General features: G+C 44.6%; 1 protein-coding gene across 1 annotated transcript in view; it reads right to left on the bottom strand.

The window, feature by feature from the left end:
- Positions 1-2,654: 2,654 nt before the first annotated feature.
- The window catches only part of LOC142038320 (tetraspanin-15-like), a 44,553-nt gene continuing 24,498 nt past the window's right edge, over positions 2,655-22,709 (bottom strand). The window contains exons 5-8 of the mRNA XM_075043667.1: positions 18,341-18,454; positions 13,439-13,492; positions 12,753-12,869; positions 2,655-3,129 (exon numbers count right to left, since the gene is read on the bottom strand). Of these exons, the coding sequence (XP_074899768.1) occupies positions 2,890-3,129; positions 12,753-12,869; positions 13,439-13,492; positions 18,341-18,454 (525 nt within the window). The 3' untranslated portion in view covers positions 2,655-2,889. The remainder of the gene's footprint in view (positions 3,130-12,752; positions 12,870-13,438; positions 13,493-18,340; positions 18,455-22,709) is intronic.

Here is a 22,709-nt window from a genome sequence, read left to right as displayed (position 1 = left end):
AAGGAATGGGAGTAGAATTCGTCAGGGAGGTGCAGAGAAGCATCAACAGCAGTGAGAAAGCTCCTAAAACCCCTAGGGACAACAGGATCAGCCCCTGGGCCATCAAATACAGTTTGGGGAAGGGGGAGGTGTTGATGAGGGTTGCACAACGAATTATTTTGCAGTTTCCATGCTTTGCTTTTAACGTGTTGAACATCCGTAAATTTCATTTCATGAAAACCAAGCTCCCAGTCACACGAGTATGCCTGCTTTGCTTCCCGAGCTGTCCGCTTCTATTTAACGCCTGGCTTGCTCCCCTCCACTTAGCCTTTTAACAGGGGTATCAATAAATCCACATCAAAGCAATGCCCGGCACTTCGTCACAACTGGCCTCATCGTTAAACTAAAAAACGAAGATTGGGAAATCAGAGTTTGTGCTTTAAGGTCATCCGATATCGGGGCTTTTCTCTCGCCTCTGGGGAGATTATTCGATGGCACGATCCAGAGTCTCAGCAGAAGCAAAGCAAAACCTGTTTGATACTTTATCCCTGCTCCCATTTTCTTCCCAGCTCCTGTTTTATTAGATTTGCTCTTCCATGTGTAGCAGGGTCAGGTCTGGGGCAAGGCAGCCATGATTTCAAGATGTAAAATTTAGGGTGAATTAGGGAATATTATTGGCATCCTGTTTATTTAGACTTGGGAGGCATGTCTGTAAGCAGGGAAAAAAGCTTTTGCAAAGCGCACTTATGATTTCATGCTCTTGCTTAAATCTACCTTTCCTGTTTTCCAGGCATTTGCAGACTAACTGTCTGTGGGAATAGGGGAGCCGGGTGCCCAAGCTGATGCATAAATCGACTTCTCCCTATCTCCCATCACTCACCACCTGCCAAAAACCAGTATTAATCCGGGCATGAAAACCTGCTTGCATCCGACCGGTTCAATGCTGTCTGTGCCGGGGTCCAGCATCAGCAGGCTCTGCCCAGCCAGGAAAATGGATTAAAGATGTTGGTGGCTGCTTGTCCTGTAAATAAAGAGAAAATAATAGAAATGAACTTTCTTTCTCCAAATACATGGAAATACAAAGAGCAGGCTGAATTTATCAGTTCGTATTTCTTAAGGTTTTACTAAACACCTCCTGGAGAGAGGGGGAAGAAGGAAGAAAAGCAAAATCCCAGAGCCCACGAGCTGCCTGGGTAAAGGCAGCAACCCTGTTATTCCTTAAACAATCACGCTCACCCAATTTCCCTGGGCTGCAGGTTTTACCTTCCTCACTTGCAAAAAACCAAACCCCCAATTTTGGCCATACTGTTTTAAAAAAAATCAATAACCCTACCGCTCAGCTCTTGAGGTTCCCAGCTCCGTTTTCAACGTGATTTGCAGAAAAAACCCACAGTTCCAAAAGTGTTTTTTCAAGCCTGTGCTGAGGATTGCTTCTCGTTTAGTTAAAAAATAAAGCCTGAAAACAGTCAGAAGAGGGAGACAGAGCCCGGCAGTCGCACCCCAGCGCTCACCCACTTTTTCCTGCTTGAGCATCCAACTAAACGAAGCCAGCCTCTGGCTTCCAAAATACCCTTATTGATAAAAAACATCACTAATAAACCCAACGTTTCCTTCACCGAGCAGTGCTGCAAACACATTGGTCTTCTGAAAAATAGACCTTTTTTTTCTTTGCATTTCACTTTTGAGATGATTTCTCTTGCTTGATAGATGTGGCAGCTACAGCCGCCCCAGGGTACCCGTGGGATTTGGGGACGTTGGGAGAGAAAACAGGTCCCTGATCTATGCTCCCTCCTCTGCATTTGACTTACGGGTGCTGGGGGAAGCTTTGTCATTGGTAGGTTATTGCTGAGCCTGCACCAGAGCAGCCCAGGGACCTTTGCAGAGGGTTTCACTGTTGTTTGTTGTTTGTTTTTTTTTTTTAATAAAACCACACTCATATTTTTGCAATTCATCTGCTTGAGGTTTCCCTCTATGAGCCCATTTCCCAATGTGGCTCAATTTACCAGTCTGGGGTTGGATGCAAGACACGTTGGCTGTTTAATTCCTATATTCCAAGTGATGTGGCAGGGAATTGCCACCTTGATCACCAAGTTGTGCTAAAAATGAAATACTATAAAAGGTAATTCCTTACCTGGTCATTAGAGGTTGGTCTCCAGCAGAGGGGAGTTACCACCATCTCCAGGGGCAGCACGTTGCCGCGACAAAGCTGTCTTTGTTTTAAAAATTGCTAGGCTCTCCTTTTCCTTGCCTGGGGACAAAAACTGAAAGCCGTAGTTTATGGGGAAGAGCTGGAAACCTTCAGAAATGGGTGTTTTCCCCTGTGCAAGCCTTGCCCAAACATTCACCTCGCTCCAGGAGGTGGAAGTTGTGCCTCCCTGGGGATCTGATTCCTGGAAAAGCCCTTTGGAAAGGCTCTGCAGAGCAAGCTGCTCCGTTTTTTCCTTTAGTTATGTCTTTCTGGGCCCTGGGCACACCTGGGCTCTGGCCACATCTGGGGATCTACCATAAAGCCACTATTTTTCAGGAGATCAGGCTAAATATAACTATAAAGATACCACAAAGTGCAATAATGATGGTGCCACTTCCCTCCCCGATGGCGTGACTGGCATACAGCGAGTGGAAGCGACTTTGCAAAACACGACAGTAGTCACATTTATTGTGTAAAAAAAACCCTAAAAACCAAATAAGGAGATGTACAAATGCTTCAAAATGCCAAGGTAGCGAAAGGACCCGGGGGAGCTCACGTGCCCGCACGGTGCATTGCAGTTTTTATAACCCTCCAGCGTTACTTTACAGTTTCTCCCAAAGTATCTCCTGAACCTGAGAAGATAAATCACATTATTTCCACATTCAATACCCGCCACCTCCCTAAGAGCTTTGCTCCAAGCTGCCTTTCAGTCCTCCACCTTCTCACACTTTGCTGTGGCAGATGGTGCCTTCCTCTTCCTCCTCGTCTTCCTCATCCTCAGCATTGACAGGAATGTAGCCTCCTTCCTTGGGTAAACACCAGCACCAGCCCGCGCCGCTCAGATCCACCGCCCCAAAGCTGAAATCCCGCATCTCCAGGATCTTGAAGTCAACGGTGTCCAGTTTGGAGTAGATCTCATTGAGCTTTTGCCAATACAGCCAAGCCATCACGAGGCCGATCACCTGCAAAATATGAGTGTTAAAACTGCTATAGTTGTACAAACTCTTCTAGAAGGTCTTCTCCTGCAAGGGATGCTGTCACCCGCACTTCCAAACCTGACCATGAGACAGGAGAGGACAATTCCCAGTAAAAGCTTCTGCCAAAGCAACAGGCTCGTTGTCCAACTCATTAACGGCCACGTCCAACTCACAACTTCCCACATCAGCCCTGACAGAGGGATGCGGATTAGTTGGACGTCACCACGAGCATTGCAAAGAGAGAGGCAGAGGTCCGGGCTCTTGCTAAAATTAAGATATCGCTGCAAGCATGGTGCCACGGATTATTTCCCATTTCCCTGCTGGCTGTCAGCGAATTAAAAAATACACTTTAAATCTTTAGGACAAGGGGAAAAAAAAGCATTTTCATCAGCGCAAGATTTCAAGTGCATTGCTTTGATTTCTCCTGATGTTTCCTTTGCAGTGCTACACTGTGGTGGCTACGAACATTAGGCAATAAGCCTTTGTGAGGAGCTATTTGCAGGCCAGATGCTGATGAGTGGCACAGTGGCAATCAGAGGATTGTCAGCACAAACTGCATCTTTTGTACTAACCCTTTACCCACCTTGACTACTGATCTGTAGAAATAAGGTTTATTCTCTATAAGCCCCAGATGTTTTGGGGTCAGCACCAGGATACAAACTGCAGTTTTATAGATATTTTCAATGCGTGAGATGGGATGGAGAAGGACGAGACCATCTTGAGCGTCAGGGCTCTCCTTCTCATTTTCAAGGCTAGTAGTTAACAAATTTTTTCTGCATAACCATTCCTTGCACAAAGAGTCAATAAATAACCCAGTTGCACCTGTACCATCCATCAGCTGAAATCTCCTGTGCTATTGCAGCACATTGGTTTTGGAGCTGAAAAATGTTATTAATCATTTCTATGGGTCCTAATTGAGTCGTTGTTAAATAGCCTGGAAAGTGGGAACATTAAGAGAAAGATAAATGGGGATAAGAGCAAAAGGTTGTAATGCATCTTAAATTAGGGACCATTTTATCCCATAGTGGAAAGGGAAAAGTGTTTACCCAGAGGAGGCTGCAGAAAATGGAGGCAAAAACTTCACAGGGAGAAAGCAAATCAGGTAAGTGTCACCCAGTGAGCTGAAAGCAATCAGGCAGATACAAACGTCACTGGGGTTTATTAATCTGTCTTTCAGAATCAGAGAAATACCCTGTCATCTGCATGAGCAGCTTGCACCTTGCACATAAGCTGCCCCAAAACAGCCCAATATTTACTTTGCCTTCCCAAATTCACCTGGAGGTGGAATCCAAGGGGACCCCCTGGATCAACAACTCTTCCTTCAACGAGTTGGAAGACTGCATCCTTTGAGATGCTCTCCCAACACGGAGAGTCCTTCCTTGAAGTGCTCAGTTGGAGCTTGCCCCATTCCCACTTTCCTAATTGCACCCACCAATCCTCAAAGAGCATTCTGCTTATTTGACATTCCACCGAATTACTGATAACAGGATTAATCACTGAAAGAACAGATGAGGTGCCAGAGGCTGCTGCACGGTTACGGCTAGCAGGGCTTTTCCAATAGCGGGAATTGCAGAAATGCTGGATTTGTGCCATTAGGGTTCTTTGCTGGGAAAGATGACTGCAGATGCTGGAAGAAAAACTGAAGTCTGCAAACATCTCAGCATCTCCTTTCATTATCCAAACGACCTGAAATCAGGTTATCTTACAGCCCAGGTAACTTCTGTGGATGTATCTCTGTAGCTCCCCGCTGCCCTCAAAATATTCACTGCTGCGCTGCATATTATATATCTGTCTCAGCAGGCAACTACTTCCCAAATACTCTACGAAATTATTTCAGCCTGCGTAGAGAGACGGCAGTCATCTCCAACTCAAACTGTGTGAGATGCATTCGCTCTCCGAGAACGTGCACAGGACCAAAAGTGGGCTGTGCAACCTTGCAGTCACCTGGGATGGAGCTTGCTTTTGGCAGCAAAGCAAAAATAACAAAACCAAAGACTTTGTCATGGAAACGCCAGCCGGGTTCCTGCTCTCCTCTCCCACATTTGTCCCCTCTTTTGTCCCCAAAAGCTGGAGAAGCCTCCAGGCAGGGATGCAGGAGGGCAAGGCTGGTTGGATGATGCTTGGAGATGGCTCCGTCTCTCCATGAACCGTAGGGAAAGCACAGAGCAACCGCTCCCATGCGGATCCAGATAATAAGATTGTGCTAATCCATATTCAACAGCAGAGCCTTTAAGGATTTAAGAAGTTTTAAAATAATATTTAAATGTATGTTAAGCCTTAGCATTATTTACTTCTATTAGCATGCCATCACTGGGCAGATTAAAATCCCACTGCTGATACAGTGAAAGGACCAAGCAAGCAAAACCCTTTGAAATGACAAATTTTAAGGCAAGCATGTAATTTTTTCCTCCCTAAACCAAACAGTAATTCAGGAAAGATTTGTGTTTACAATAAATTTAATGCAAATGAATCCAATTCTGGAAAACCAGGCGGGTTTGGGGACATCATCCGTCCTGCTCCTCTCCTCCCGATGGCGATGCGACATCGGAGGTATTGCAGGATGCAGCGTCCCAGTTAAACTGGGGATTTCTTGAATGGAATAAAGGTACCCCAAGTCCTCAATCAACAGTCTGCATCCCACAGCCTTCACTCTCCTCTGAGTTATGAACCAACTTCCATTCCAGCTTGCCTCTAAATATCCTCTTTCACTTAATGAAAACAGAAAAAGCTGTCAGGAATATAGATGCATTCAATATTGCCGGCACCAAGGGCACCATGTTTTCCAGAAGTAAAGAGACTTCTAACGTGAGCACTGATTTTACTGCATTGCAATATGAAGGAAGGCGTTGTTGCAAAGGAGCATGTTAACAAAATGTATCAAATATGAGGCTAAAAAAATTAAAAACCTGCTTTTCTCCCTGACTTCCCCTCCCCGTGATGGTAACCACCAGCGAGTGAGGGTAGAACTGCTTGGGAGTTACTGCTTGCGGGTCATTTAAAGTTAGAAAATTGCCTCTTCTTTCTGGCTGGCATTCAGCGAAGTATGGAAACCACCGCTGTCTCGGGAAGTCTCTAGTCTGCCGCTTTCTGAGCTTTTTGCTGGGGGATATAAATGCACAGGGTTTTCACAGGGGTATGAGATCATTCAGTACCTGCTCTTACAGGGTGCAAGAGCAGTTGCATGCATGAAATAAATCCAAAGACCTTTGCATATCAAGGGAATCAATAAAGCATGCAGACTCACCGGAAAGTCACAATAGGGTTTTACATATATATAATTAATTTTTGCAAGGATATTGCAATAGCAATTGCACTAGCTATATATTGCAATTTGCATTGATAATGCTATTGGTAATTTGGTGGCACCCAAAGTTGGGGATCCCCTGCGGTGACAGGTATGGAGAAAACCACCCTGCAGATGACATTATTTGAGGATTACTGCATTGCTTCCCATCCGGACGCTGCAGCAGGGAACGTGCAAAGGCTTGCACAGGCATATCCTTCCTGCATCCTTCCCTTCGCACGTGTTTTCCTCCCTGCTGGGGCATGCTGCCCACCTCGCCCTCTGCTCCCCGGCCACCTTGAGCACAAATCAAGAAGAGAAACTTTGCAAAACCAAAGCATCAACCGTTAGAAGCAATGGTATTCACTGTGGCCATACAAATACCTGGATTATTATATTTTAACACACTAAGGACACAACATTGCACCATCCTCTTACTTTGTTGTTTTTTTGTTTGTTTGTTTTTTAAGAAAAAAATAAATATCTAAATACACAGCAAAACAGAATGGGGGACAGAATGGTCTGCTGCCATTTCCCACCTCTCCAGCTCCTCCCCATAGCAGCTTGGTGGCCTCGAGCTGATCCAAACTGGCATTTTGCAGCTGAAGACCTTGATGACCATCTCTCAGCAGCACTTTGGGACTCCCCTGGTGAGCCACAGGTGAAGTCTGCCCCAAACCCATCCAATTTAGAGTAGGAACTTCTGCTTCTTCATTTTCAACCAGCAAAAGGGTGAGTGGGATGTCTGCTGTCAGTGAGGGCCAACCATAAATTCTCCCATCCAACCCATCCAAGCAGCTAGAGGAAATTTATGTCCATCAGAGAGGAAAAAAAAAAAACAAACCACCAAAAAAACCACGCTCCAAAGCACCAATCCTCAGGGATTTTGTCTTGGACTCCCAGGGGCTGTACGATGCTTCTGAGCCACCTGGGAGGACGGGGAAATAAAACCCATTCATCACTTGCAGCTTTTCGTATCCTCCCACGCCGCTTAATCAAACCCCTCATTTGTATTTCTCCTGTCCCCATGAGTCCCTGGGAAAGTGACCTCCCTGCCCCACCAAAACAATGTGGGGACACGCATCCAGGCAAGGGCAGTCTGATTATTTTTAAGCCCCAATTATAAATGCTCATTTAATCCCAGAAGGTTCCCATGGATGTCTGCAAGTCCCTGCTACTGGAAGACCCTTGGGTTTTCTCTGTGCAAACCAGCAAAAGCTCAAAAAGCAAATTAAAACCCCCGTTATTTTGCTCGGGAACTTGCAATTATTTCTAGCCAACTTAGAACAGTAGCACTAATTATAACTGAGTGCTGTATCATGATTAAGCTACGGGTGTTGGACTGTCTAGCTGAGCAAGGACACCATCCTGCTGCTGTTCCCAGAAATTGTTATTGCCCCTGACGTAGCAAATGCCTCACTTCATCCACTGCTATTACTCCAAGGCAATGAAGAATCATCTTTATATTACAAGAGATATCCAGAAGAGATTGGAAATACATGGTCAGGTGGTTTCAGCGCCTGTTCTCCACTCTTTTTCGTGATGGCAGTGAAGCATCCTGGTTCTCCAGCACGATCTGTCTCAGATAAACCCTAATATTGCACTTGGGATCAACGCTTGCTCTCTCCCTCAAAGCCCAAAGCCCTCTTTGCCCTTGGAGCTGACAGCAGCCAAGGAAGACTTTTTAAAACCATTTCAAACAAGACAGCATCGGTCACAATTACCAATTTCCTACCAACATCACAAGACCAAAATCAGGTTAGTATGGAAGTTTGGGGTACTTTAACACAACTAATGGTTATTCCTTCTCTTCCAGCACTTGAGGAAGCATACACAAGTATTTGAGGCTACACTCCAATTTCTGTGGTTCTGGTGCAGTGCAGAGCCTTCTGCTAGACATAAGCCATGTCCTTCTGTCTTGCACGTAGGTGCCGTAAGATTATTACAAGGCTTTTTGGTGCTCAGCTCCAGCCTTGCCAAGCCCCAGCTTTGCTCACTGTCTCGTAGCAGCTCCACTTGTTCTTTCAGATTAAATGGTTTTGCATTAGGAATAGGTCTCAACGGGGCTGATATGGCCAAGATCTAATTGCAATATCCTCCTCACTGGGAAATGCTCATTGATTGATGGCTCGTCTCTTCCACGTCTGGCAAAAAGCAGCATGTTTGGAGTCAGGACCATTTTTGGAAGCAGAGAAGGAAAGGGCTCAAATGCTCATTTTCACATTATTATACAACAAGAAAAAGGTCTGGAAAACCACAGCTGTTTTCCCTTAGGGGTGTGCGTATGCATGTGCATGCGATCAGTGGCTTGATTCGGGGTGGAACGGTTGCATTTTTGGGCCTTGCAGAGCACTCAAAAGGAGCTCAGCTCTTCCAGTCACATTTTCCTGGGCAATCAAACATGCAAGGCTCAATTTGGCTTTCGCTTAACAAGGGCAAAAATCAAGGATAGAAAATAGCAACAAAATGAGGCTCAAGAGCCCTCGCAGGGTGACAGCATGATTAACCACATCCCACTGCATCACGGTCCCGACAAAACCAACTCTAACCATGGAGAAGATAATCCGTCAGCCCAACGAGTGTCCTCTGCAAACAAAACTTTCTGCAAGAAAACCCTTCTCCATGCAAACATCACCGGCTGCTGTGCAGGCGTGTGCCCGGCTCTGGAGGTCCTTGCCCATTTGGGCGGCTGTAAAGCTCGATCCTGCTAAACAGAAGAGTTGAATCATTTCAAGCTTTCCCAGAGCTAATCAGGTAAAAAGCAAGCATTTATCTTTTATTGGCTTTTCCTTCCATAAATTGATATTTATAGAGCAGGCTCTTGCAGAGGTCATGGACTGCAGATGGAAAAATCCCTTTTATTCTCCTTTTCTACTACATTAAGCATGCGTCAGCCACTTGAGAATATACCGCCTTCCAGACCCTGAAGCAACTAAGATATTAAAAAGCAAACAAAATACAAATTAATCTCGCAAAGAAAAAGGGAACTTTGGCAATACAAAGCCCTTTACACAAGGAAACATTTAACATTACTGTCACCAAGAGATGAAGACGCCTACCTGCAAAATGCCTGTTGCAAGTCTAATGCTGCATTTTTGACGACTGAAATAGTTGATCTTCTGGATTTATACTCTTAGGAGGGAACATCTACCTCCACACTGATGCCCTGTTACTCTGTAGCTGCTCCCAACGTAGAGCTTTGGAGATTGATGAAATACCAAAGTGAAACGGAGGTAGCAACAATTCACCGCAAGTCAGCAGCACCGCTGAGTCGATAAATACTAACACTTGGCAGTGACCTTTCAGAGGTTTTTTTCCTCTTTAATTGGACTTGTGCCATTTTCTGCTTCTTTAGGATGGAGAAAAAGGGGTTGAAGAGTTTTTTTATGCACTTGTTTCTACCTTATTACAGTGGCTACATCTTCACTTTGCTAAGGAGGATGAAATACTGTCAGAAAACACCCCCTGTAAAGACCCAGGAATGGAAAAGTTGGAGATGCTTTTCCTGAGGTCAGTATAAAAGCTACTAAAAGAGCACCTGGGCATGGCAAAGGGGAAAGAGCAATGCAAGAGGTTATTTGGCTTATTTTAACTAAAACCACAATTTACGCATGCTGTAAAGTCCTCAGATAATCTTCCTAGAGGCAGGGAAGGTAGGGATGCAGTCAGTAGAAAAGAAATTTATGTGCTTTGCTGCACCTGCTGAAAGATCTGGGGTTGCTTCATAATTAAACACAACTAGTACGAGGCCACAACATGAATTTGCCACTGACTGCCAACAACTAAATTAAAATGTCTCTTTGAGAGCGATATGAAATGCATCACAGTTTGGCCTCGGTCTGCAGTTTGGCTGAGAAGAAGGGCAAGGAGATGGGATTTTACTGGAGAATGAAACATAGGAAAAAGAAAAAAGAGAATTAAAGGTATTCTGCAAAGGCAGAAAAATAATTGAGTTGGTGTGTTTATGCTTCGCTCTGAATGAAGATAAATGAACACAACCACTTCCCAACTCCTCAAATTTTCCCATTGCTTGATGACTTACTTAAAAAAGGTGTAGACATTAGTGATTTAGGAGCGCTCATAAAATTACAAACTCCCTCTGCCCTGCACCAGCCAGGGGAGAGGCTGGCTGCTGCACAGTGACATACCTGGGCAGGATTTTTCCCTGCCTCCTGACTCGTTCGATCAGTTCAACACCCAACAGGACCCAGCAGATTTACAGCTTTTCCCAAACCCAATTAGATGCCCGCACCCCTGAGAAAGCAAAGCCAAGCAGCCTGCTCTGTGGCCTTGGCCTCTCACAGGTATTTGGGGAAAAGCAGAGAAAACTTAAAAATTCAGTAACTTCCCACATGATGGAAAGTCAAAATCTGATGGTTTCCCACACCTGAGCATGATGGAAAGACAACACTGAGAACAATAATTGCCCACTCTCCACGGGCACTCTACGTCAGCCAAACTTTTCTTGGGTCCTTCCTTCTGCACAAGAAGAGCTGGTTGCTTACCCCAAATCCAAGCACAAATCTCGGGCGCTCAGATGATGAACATCAGCCGAGTTCAAACCCCCAACCTTTGAGCCCTTGAGCTGCTCACCATCACAGATGAGGCTGAAGTTTGAGCCTAAGGAAGAGCAACACTTTGAGGGAAATTGGGCAAAACCCAAAGCTGGACTGGGGACATGGATCATCATCCCAACCTTCTCCCCAGCATCATGCAAGTCTTCCACCAAGGTGGTTTGCAGCTCCATGGAGAGGCACGTGTCCCATGCAGGACATGACAAATACCCAAAGGCCAGAGATGGGACAGGTCAATACGTTCACTCTTCCCAAAGCTCAAGGCACTGTCAACTCCCCACGTCAACAATGCCAACCCCTTCCCCCTTGGATCGGCAATTCAAGGACAATATTCTCACCCCAGCTTTCTACTGGCAGCTGCTGGGGATGAAGCTGCTTCTGGGCTGACAGCTCCTGGCAACGCAGATGGCCATTTATAACTTAATTCCCTCCAAAACTTGACAGAATCAAATCCGATTTACATTTAAAACCTTGAAATCGTGAGCAGATGGGAAGAACAAGGTTCTTCATCTGAAGAGCATTTAACGGCATGACAGAAAAATCACAATGCTTGCTCAAAAGCACTTGATATTCATCAAGGCTCAGCAATCCTTATTGCCATCTCTGGTTTTTCTCCCCATCTTTCCCAATTAAGAGCATCACGTTGGCAGGTTAATGGGTAACGCAACAGGCGGCTCCTGTAATGTGCTCTCAACATCCTGCAAGGCAGATGGAAGCGGTCGCCTCTATTACAGCACTTTCTCACCCCATTTCTGTGCCCATTGCATTTCCTAGTGGTAGCACAGCAGAAGTCCATTGCTCATTTGCATGCTTTGGAGAAAGCACTTTAGAAATGTGGATTGGGCACAAACTGCTCCCCTGTCTCGGTTTTTCATTTGGACCATCTGAGAGCTCAAGAGGAAAGTCCATCCTTTGAAAAATTAGCTGAACGCGCCACATATTTCCCCAACAGCTTCTGCTTTATTCAACCACTATTCTACCTTTCACTGCAAGCGGAAACACATAAAAAAATAAAATAATTTCATTCCCGTTTAGATTAAACCCCCGTATCTGGAAAGCATCACCAAATACCTCCAGTGGCAAACCCAACGTTTCATACAATGAGATAAAAAGAAAGCTTTCGCTTGTGAGCCTCAAAAAGAATCAAAAAAGGATCAAATCAACACTAAATCATCAAAGTTTTGTCAGAAATAATTCTGGAAAGATTTAAGAGAAGTATTCACTTCCTTGCTAGCACAGTGCCAACAGTGTTGCAAAGGGACAGCCCCAGCTGCAACACAAGATTTCTCTCCATATCGAGCATCTGTGATGAAGAGCTTAATTACCTGTGCTGGAAAGTCGCTTGGATCCTCAGGCATCATTACTGGGAACTGGATTTCATGAGGCATGGCAAACCCTGCTAAATTTACGATTATGGTTTATTTTGGTTAATATTTATGCTCTATTTGAAGAGAGCCATAAAAACAAATATAAAAGGATTTGCTGTGCTCACATATGCATGGCTTGCTTTTAGATGCTATTACTTGATCAATAATTAGATTTCAGGAGCACGTTACAAGACAGCCAGCGCCGCAGTCATAAACCGTTAATTTTGCTAAGGGTGCCCTAGAAAGTGCTGTGACGTTTGCTGCCCAAGACACAAATCTCAGATGTAAATGGAGGGGAAAAAAAACCAAACTAAAAATGAATTATTTTCCTCCTCCAGCACAGTGAAAGAAGCCGAGAAGATGCCGACCGGATCTGCCATGTACCTGTGGAAGCAGCAGGGAGCAAACAATGCCCAAAGTGGCCTCAAAGTTGTCTTTGAGCCAGAGCCCGACGGCATGGATGCAGCCTCGCACGTGGATAACGTTGAGCAGCTCCAGGCGCTGGAAGAAGAGCAGAGAGAAGAACCACGGTTTTCATTGAGATGTTGGGGTTGGGGGGAGATGTTATTTCTTGCATTTGCTTCTTCTTGCAAGGCAAGGGAGTGGCACGAGAAGCGTTTGGGAATTGATTTCTTGGACTGGATCTCTCCCGGGGATTTTCTTGCCAAAAAACTGTCCCTGGGAGCTACGGACCATATGCACAGAGATACCGCAGCGCTCTGCTGCAATACGGTCCCACAGTCACCCCTGAAGGCCTCAAAATCAGCTTCTCTCCTACCACCAAGCCTCAAAACACAACTCAGGATCAGCATTTCCCGGGGCTGATCCAGAAAAACCACGCCAAAGCCTACAGGGACTACCCAAACATGTCACGAGCCTGCCCGTGCTCTGTGAGCCTGAGCAACACCCTGAGATGCCAGGGAAAAGTGATAAAAATGAGTTTATACACAGCTGCAGTAACAGCCATCCTTGGTGGGGAAAGAGCTTACCTGCAGATAACTGTCTCATTTTAGGGGGTTTGGGGAAGGAGAAGCACATCTCATATGTACAAAGGAAAAAGCCAGTGTTACCTCTTTATCGAGCGTCCTGTATCCACACAGGGTGTTAATGACTTCTCCAGGGACCTGTGAACAGAGAATTGGTGAACAGACTTAGCTCAGAGGAAGCAAAAGGGGAAATACAAGAAATAAGAACAAAAAATAAGAAATAGAAGAGCTCACCCAGTTGCCTTGACCATTCAGCATAGCACAAGGCAAGCAGCTACCCTCAAATCTTGCTTTGCTACCACAGGCTCCTTTTTGTCCAAATGCAGTGCTGAAACCATGCACGTTGGCAATAATTTGTTGGATTTATTTATTTATTTATTAAAACCACCCTTCTCTCTGGTTTCCGCTGTTTTGGAGCATGCTCAGGTCCCCCCAATGCTTTTCCAGTGATTTGAGCTGGGACCACCTCCACGACGCATGAGCATTTAGCAAAGCAGCTCTTTCAAAACGTTCCCTTGATTTTTCTCCTTGTTTAATTCCAGCCAACTTTTCTAACACCTTCCGCCCTGTTTCTCCATAATAAAAGGAATTTCACAGGGATTAAATGTATTGGGCTCTCCAGAAATCAAGGGGGAATTTCCCCAAAGTCTTCCACCACTTTGAGGAGAAACGTAAGGATTTTAGACATCCCCAAAGCTTAGATCTTTGTTGGTCAACAAAATTGTTTCAAGAGCTGCAGCTAAGGAGAGAAATCCTGGCCAAACACTGCTATTCAGGACCTTTATAAAATAAAATCTTATCCCTCTGCTTCTGTCAGGATGGAAAGTGGTACATTTTGGGTTACAAAACTGATTCTTGCTCATCCCCCAAAAAACCAAAGCTGGAGAGTAGCTCCAGCACATCCTGAGCTAGTTGGGTACTTTGCACCTCTCAGGACTGATCTTCTGATGGGTTTTTTGGGGGCTTGTTTCATGGATCAAACAGCAGCTTCCGTAACACTGTGTGTTTCTAAGGGGGCCTTGTGCCCATAGAATAATAACATGCTGAAATTATTATGCTTTCAGAAAGATAGCTTTGAAAACCAGTAAAAGCTCCTGGACAACAAAACAAAAACATCCCATGCTTCAGAGGCCAGAGATGAAAAAGAGAAATGTGCACATTTAGATGTAAATTATGCTTTCCAGCAAGACACGGCATAAAAGAAATATGCACCTCCAGACAGACTGTATCCATAAAGCTGCAACTTGTACCTTCTGTAATTGGCAGGGAAATTATTCCAGCGCTACCCTACCAGGAGCTTCTGTACCTACCACATTACTCACAGTGCCATCAAAAATCCCATCTCTCGCCATTTCAAGACACTATTTACAAACTGGGCATAGTTAAGGACACTAATTAGTCCCTGTGCATATGAAAGACCTGTGGGGAAATCTGGACATCAGCAGCAAAGCACTCATCAGCGTCGCCGAGAGAGAGATCTCATCCAGGGTTGGGACCATGAAATGGGAAACCTTCAGCATAAGAGCACTGCAAATTCCACCTAAGGTAAATGCTGTCACCTATAGTGGTATAAAGGAACCTGTACGTGACCAAGGATCCATCTATTTGGTTTACATTAAAAAAAATGAACCATTTTTCTCGAAAGCTTTCAGTTGTCCTTGCTTTTCAGAGTCACTTTGTGGACATCACAGGACCCTTACCAGTGAAATACCGTTGCTTTCTATTGGGCTCATCGCTTGAACACATCTGGCTACGGCACAGGTTCATCACCACTTTTCTTCCTTCTTGCATTAAATAACCAAGGGTTTCTCAATCATCTCCAGTCCTGCCCGTCTCTTTGTGTAATTCCCTCAACACCTTGTATTTGGGAGAAGGGTGGAAGGTAGAAAAGTGAGGTTTTAGCCTTGATCGACTTTTGTCAAGGTCTTGCATGGAAAAGAAGGTCAGAGCTGAATTGAAATTTCTAACATAACACCAGATAGAAGCCTTTATTCTTTCAGAGTGCATTCTGATGCCTTCAGGGGTCACAAAAGAGCAACACACAGACGTATAAAACCCACCAATGGCAGAAGACTGCAATCCTTGCACTTTTTATTTAACCAGCTGCTTTTCTCCCCCAAATCAGTGCCAGATGTCAGCAGTGACACTTCACAAAGGGTTCGGAGACACTGTGCTTGGCAGAGGCACAGCTACACTGCAGCTTCCCAGCTTCCCAAGAGAAGGCACAAGTGCCTTGGAAAACCATTTAGAAAAGCACTTAGAGATGAGGATCCAGTTTCACACCCTCAGGCAGGCGCGTATTTGCCCATTCCTTCTTCTTGGGAAGACTTTAAGGCCTACAGCCTCAGAGATGAGACTCTTCAAAATAGCCAGAGCATTTTTGGAGGATGTCTGCTCTCATTACTGCAACTCAGCCTGCCTTGGAAGATGCCCCAGGGATGCAACACAAAGCTCTTGGAGGGTCTTGTAACAGAAAAAGTCTTGTCTTGGAAAACAGGGTGGTTTTATGGCTGTATTTAATGATAAGTTGAAAACACATTGCAATCAACCCCCTAATCCATGTTTCATGCTGCTTCCTTTAGACAAGCTCGCTTCTAACAGCATCTTTCGTTCTTTCCATATTACATTTCCAAATGACTTTTTCTGACCTCTTAAATCTCAAAGGTCCTCTAAGACAAAAGGATGCTTTGCTCTCCATCTTTCATTCATGAAGGCACAAATAGAGAAGAAGCACACAAGAAGAGAAGGATTCCTTGCCCTACAAACCAGTGGATAGATAACTGGTTGATAAAAAGGTTATTCACAGTGGAGAGACTATCGTGTTCATCTCTACTCAATGCAGAAGAATTCATACATGTATCCAGGTGGTGCCTGTTCATCCTTCCAGTTGCAGGGCCAATGCAAGATCTTCTCTTCAGCCCTCAAGTAACATATTTTGGCAGAAAGCGTTTTCAGCAGGGCTTGCACATCGCTAAGACCCAACCAAGTATGTCCAGAGTATCACACACAGGTACCTTCTTCATCCTGAGGTGCAGAGGTCCTTCTCCCACCTTCTCAGCCCGCAAGAAAAACCCCACGACGACTTTGCAATTTCAGCAAATAGCTACGAGCAGACGTGCTGGACCTTATGGTAAATGCAATTATTGGGGGGATTCGCTCTGTTGTTTAAACTGAATTTTTATTAGATTGTTTTATGTCGCAGACAGCAGAAAACTCCCAAGGGAGCTGGCTCTCTTAATTAATAATTAATATTGCATCGGGCTGATTTCTTAACCAAAAGTGCCCTGCAGTGCCAAAAACCAGAACTCTGAAGAATAAGGCTACATCTATCTACCTGGTTACTGTTCTCCTCAGGAACAGGTTTCATTTCTCATGGAGATTTAGATGCATTTGGCGAGGTCTCGCTTCCCATAAAACCGCTCTGGCTGTCAGAACCACATTCATGGACTTTTAATTCTTGAAAAACATGTAGAGGATTTACTGTGGACTTTCCCTCCCAGGGGCTGGCTGCTCCGATCCTTTGCTAGAGCATCCTCCAGACCCAGCTCATTGCAATGGGAAGCCAGAAAGTTGCCTTATTTCTTACCCTACTATATTAATCACCTGTGATTTCTTTCTCTCCAATACTGCCTGCTGTGCTGAGGTCTTTTGTTTGCCAAATTGTCAACCCAAAACCATGGGGAGTGTAAAAATACTGAAAAATGCACTTGACTCTCTCTAACACATCCTCACTCGTGATACAAAAGGACAACACATGAATTTCTAATTCCATCTTCAGGAGCTTTAGGATTCTTAATCAATGCCCTGATTAGAGATGACAATTATTTTTGCAGCTGATTTGCATGTCAGACTTCCACTGATAATTAAAACACCTCAGATTTCCCTTTTTCCATTAAAAATCCAACAACAATACAAGATTGATGATCTATTTTCCTTGTGCAATTAGTAAAGCCTGGGGCACGGCCAGGGTTCAGAGGCAGCGCCGATACTCCTGATGCTCTGAATCTCGAGGAGGTATGGCTACCAGGATTACCCTTAGAAAATCCTTTTTTGCAACATTTATAGCATTTCTGGCCACAGCAACCAGGGTTATTTGCACTTTTTTTCCCCTGCCTTGGCCCAGCTCCTGGCATTTTATCCACAGCATGTGTTAGATTGATTGCAACGAGGTGGACGGTTATATTAAACAAGATGGTGTCGGAGCACTTAGCTTAGTCGCAGCAGAAAAGCACTGCTTGGTGGGGGGTGTCTTGATTTCCAGCTCTGAAAATCAGCACAGGAGACCCTAATGGCTCTGCAAATCCACTCCTCCCTCTCTCCATCTCCGTTTGACCCAACTCGCAGCGTGTCAGAAACACAGCCTTGCAAGAGCAGTTGCTCACGAGACTTTTCTTATTCCATTGCACAAGAGTGGCTCTTTATCCAAATACCTCTCCCAGACCCATTTTCACCAAAATCCTCAAAAACCTCCCCATTAGGAGCAGACACCAGCAAACTTGATCCCCATATATGACTAAACCCCACGGCAGCCAGCTGAGAAATGCATCCTCTTGGACAGGAAAGCAGAGGACAACAGCTCACTCGGATCCATGCTGAGATGCAGCCAAGTCCTTTTAAGATTCTGCTATTTCTTTGCAAGACGATCCCCCAAACCATTTTATATCACACATTAGGTTGAAAAACAGGAACTTGGCGTTTCTAACAACGCCTCGGCATGATAAAAATGCAATTAATAGTGCAGTGCTTTCATAGTTATTCTACATTAAAACAGCAGTCTCTACTAAAATACAGTGTAGCCCATATATATATTTTTTAGTTTCTTTAGCGTCTCATGCTGATGCTATCGCAAACTGCTTTGCAAGATGGCAGTGCATCTCACAAGAAACCCTACAGTGCAGAAATATGCAGTAATAACCAGTTGGAAGAGGGGCCTTTGCTGAAATATTGATGGAAATAAAGGCACTTTCGGTGCCTCGGCTGCCTTACCTTCCTGATACAGCACGTGTAGGGCACCCCGCACGCCAGCGGCCCACTGCCGTTGCAGGAGTGGTACTGGTTAACCTCCCAGTCCCGGTACTCATCGCCGCCGCAGCAAGAAAACTGCAAAAAAGAAGAAAAGGAGAGGATGAGACATGTAGCCAAACAAACCTCGACATCTCCAGCCCATCAACGCATCTCCCCTCCAGCCTTGCCCTGCATCTCCAATGCTGCTTTGCAACACCAGCATTGAGAGCCCTGATTATTTTCTGCTTTCCAGGACCCTAAATAGGAAGTTGAAGACACCATATAAAAAAAGAAAAGTGGGTGTTTCACTCCTTTTAGCCCTGTTTTAGAGGCGTGCAGCAGTTACAGATATGTACATCCATGTATTGGAAGCATCCTTGCTTTCACAAGCCCAGGAATGATCAGGCTCATTCATGCTTCACTGATTTAATTACAGGTGACTAATCCATCCTATTCCCAGGGCACACCAGAGAGATGGCTCTTTCAGCGCCTTGAATGAATGTATTTCTTGGCTCTTGAAGGCAGCTCAGCTAGTTGGTGCCATTCGACAAAATGCTAATAAGGCTCTGCAGTCTAACAGGGATTTCTCTTCCCGTCAAGTTAAATTAGAGATCAAATGCTACAGCTACAAAGGAAAAAAGCTTCTTTTTTCTTCTGTTCACACAATGAAAAAAAAAAAGTTTAATGAAAGTCATTTTCTGTTCTCCACAGAATAAAAGTGGGTTTATTATATACCGAGTCATCTCTTCTCTTGGTAAACAAGCTTGAATCTTTACATTTTTCCCCTGGAAAGAAAAGCCTGAAGTAGGCAGGAGAGGTGTGTGTGCTTACAAGACAGAACAAAACCACGTTTTCCCCATTTCTTTAAGCACCGCACTCTTCAAGGAGCAGTTTTCACGAGAGGTTTAACCCTGTGAGCATCTGCTCCCCCTCCTGCTGATGGGTTGGTGGCAATACTTGGCCAATGGGAGTAGGAAAAGCCACCAGCTCTTGGGGTCCTCCTGTCCTCCTCCCATGCCAAAATGTGCAGATATGGCCAGGAGCAGTTGACCCACAGATTTACAACTATTTCCTAACTTCCTGCCTTTAATTTCTCTATTACTTTCAATCCAATCCGTATTGGTGAGGGAGACCAGCTTGCAAAAGTTGCCTAGAAAGAGGGTGAGAAAAACACCCAAAGGGATACTGGCTATTGCTACCTATTTGATATCCTCATGCTGTAAAGAAGTTCTTTCCATTTGCTTTTATAACTGTGCAAAAATAGGTACAAAATGCTTATAATGAGGGCTACTAGCTGCCAGGAAGCCTCACCAGGGTGTTTTCTTCTTTGCAAAGAGAGGTTTAGCCCAAACTACTGTTGTGCCTGGATTTATTTCTCATAAGCTGAGACAGACTTCAGTGGGTTTTACTTTCATGCACGCTCCCGGAGGTCAGAGAAGCATAACAAGCAGAAAAAACAAAGAGAGCCTATAGAAAGAGTCTCACAGGTCACAATCGAGGATCTCTCCGTGTCGAGGACCACCGCTGTCACCCGCAAGATGCGGGCTCATTATGGCTAAAACCATCGCCCTCGAAGCAACACACTCCAACGAGCCATGCTGGTGAAAGCTGCCTTTAATCTTCCCCAAGAAGAAAGGAGGAGGTTTGCAAGCACAACACCCTCATCCCTCCGAGACTTACTTTGAGTTTGGAGCCACTCGGGTTTGAGCAAGAACCACAGCCCTGGCAGCTCTTTGAAATTCAAATCCTGTGATCAGCAAAGCAGTTTGAACTCTCCTCTTCCACCTGTACTCAGCAAGCCATTAAAAAAAGATAAAGCGAGGAGCTGCAGATAGCTGCAGTTACTGACTTGGGGCAAACCTGGCTTTTGAGTCATCATGGTCTCCAGCCTCACGTCCAAGGGCTGCAAAGGGCAGAAGTTCAGCAAAAACGAGTTATAAAAACAGACAAGTATTATTTTCTTTAGGGCAATTTATTTCCATATCTCCTTGCTCACAGGCAGCAGAGTAAGTGTTAACAAGTAAAACTGCATTATTTGCACCATCATCCTGCTAAAGTAAAATATTAATGCCTGGCACTTGGGACCATAATTAATCGTTATTTTTACTGTATGATACTGGTTTAAGGGTATGAAGGCAGTTGGGTCTAGTTTAAAGCATCACTTGAGAGAGGGTTTAAGCAGAATTCAAATCCTACAGAGTGTAGTGTGGCTTTGCCTGACCTAAATAAGGTGTGTGCCAGCTAACCTATGGATAGACAAGGTTTTTAATAGGGAAAATGGCAAGAATAACCACTAAATGATTATAACAGGCTGTTCTGAGCTTGTCTTCTATCAAAAAAGCAGGTCTGGGTGCAATCCATCCAGACTGACTGCAAGTTTTCATCCTCCCAAAGTGAACTGGCCTGCTCAGGTCCCATAAAACCAATTTCCCTTTTCTTAAAAGCAGTTCTTCCTCTGCATTGCTTCTCCCTGGTCCTACACTCAGGATGAAGCAACTGCATTTAAATCACTGACATTGCTGCTGTTCCTGGTCTGGAAATCATACGCTAACATAAAAGCTCACAGCAATGAGCTGTACGTTCTTGCAAAGCTCCTTCTCTTGCTACAAGATAAAACATGCAGATGTTAAAGACTTAATGGCAACACTGGAAGTGGCCACAACTTCTTTTAGTACAGAGAGAGACTTTGAGATGAAGCTCTCCCCCTGAAAACTTTTAATAGAAAGTCAAGTGAAGAAGTAGATGGGGAAAAATGTTTTAAAAATAGGGTGAGATTATATGATAAGTGCCTGATCCTGGCTTGTTTGGAGATACAGAAACCTTCCCACAAATATATCTGTTTTATCTGAAGATTTGTGGTCTAGCCTCCTTGCCAAGTCTCGTTGAGGATGGCTCCAACATGGACTTTCTGACTGCTCCCGGCAGCATCCATTTATCATTCATACAGAGAGGTCTGAATTATAGCATCCTCTTAGAGAGGCTGGAGTAAAACTTGAAAAAGATTCAGATCTTTCTCAGAATCAGCCATGTCTTGAGACCTTCAGAGGGCTCTCAGTCTTATTAATGCGCTCAGCTCAGTAATGATGACTCCAAGAGTCAAAAGCAGGTATTTAAGCCAAGAGAGGGGAGTGTGGAGGGCACCACTGGCCTTAAATTCCAGCTACATCAAAGAAGAAGGAGTTTCACAGTCTCCTTTTCTTCAAAGCAGGAGATAAGATTCACATATTTATGATGCTCCAACCCATAATGAAAGGAGAGAAATCAGGCCAAGGTGAGAACAAAGCTCATTTGAAAGCAGCTTTGCTGGCAAAGCCTAGCTCTGCTCTCCAAAACCAACCCACGAAAAGTAACATCACTGCAATTTCTCTCCTAGATCTCGTTTTTGGTTTTTTTTCCCCACTTTTCTTCATTTGCCAAATGCTTCGAGCCGAGTGCTTCCCTCCCGCAATAACACAAATAACAGGTAAACCAAATACCCTCACTCAAAACATGAGCAAACCTACATCCCCAAATTCCCAGGAACGGCTTCTCACCAGTACTGGAAAAAACAAATTATATTTTAGAGCCAATCAAGCTTGTCCAGACCAGCTACACGCTTAGCAGCATGGATAATAACTTCAAATCCTGACTTTACTTGGCCTTTTGGTGTACTTGGTGGGGGATGCATTGTTGCTTTGCTGAAGCACGGCTACTTTCGGTTTCAAGAGACAAAAGGGAAACATATCTAGCTGGGGCTCAATGGCAGGCATTAGGAAGGCATTTTAATGTAATAATTTAATATTTAGTACCTTAAACAAACTATGTCGTGCATAAATAGAAAGCAAGAGCAGCAGTGCGTCAAAAGTTTGGTTAAAAAACCCACAAGAGTTGTGAGGACGATTTTATCAACCTGCAGGTTGACTTGAGGATAGGGGACAGATCCTGCCAACTCCTGGCAGGCTCTAATCATTAGATTTGAGACAGAATATGCAACCACACGCCTAGAAGAATTCAAGTAGGCTATGCCAAGCCCCAATATTGTACTGGACATAGCTCTCGCCATCCCAGGAGAAGCTTGCTCCCAGTGCTGCCCATGGAGAGGCTGGAGCTCTTCTCTCCTTCCAGCTGCTGCGTGAAAACACCTTATCTGCAATTTTCCCATTGAGTCAAGGGCTTGGCCAGCTACTGATGACACCTTGGGTAAAGTGACTTACCTAAGGTGGCCTATCTAAGGGTCATTGCAGCCCTGAAGCAGCTTTAGCACATGTTATTTTATTCCTCCATCTCTCTCTATTAAGGTTGGGGTAGCTACCAAAAAGCTTTCAGGCATTAGGCACTGGTTTCCCATCAAGACAGGGAAATATAAATATCC

The sequence above is a fragment of the Buteo buteo genome, chromosome 12, assembly GCF_964188355.1.
Source record: "Buteo buteo chromosome 12, bButBut1.hap1.1, whole genome shotgun sequence".
Classification (NCBI taxonomy): domain Eukaryota; kingdom Metazoa; phylum Chordata; class Aves; order Accipitriformes; family Accipitridae; genus Buteo; species Buteo buteo.
The sequence above is the reverse complement of the archived record's forward strand: the minus strand, read 5'-3'. Positions and strand labels throughout refer to the sequence as shown.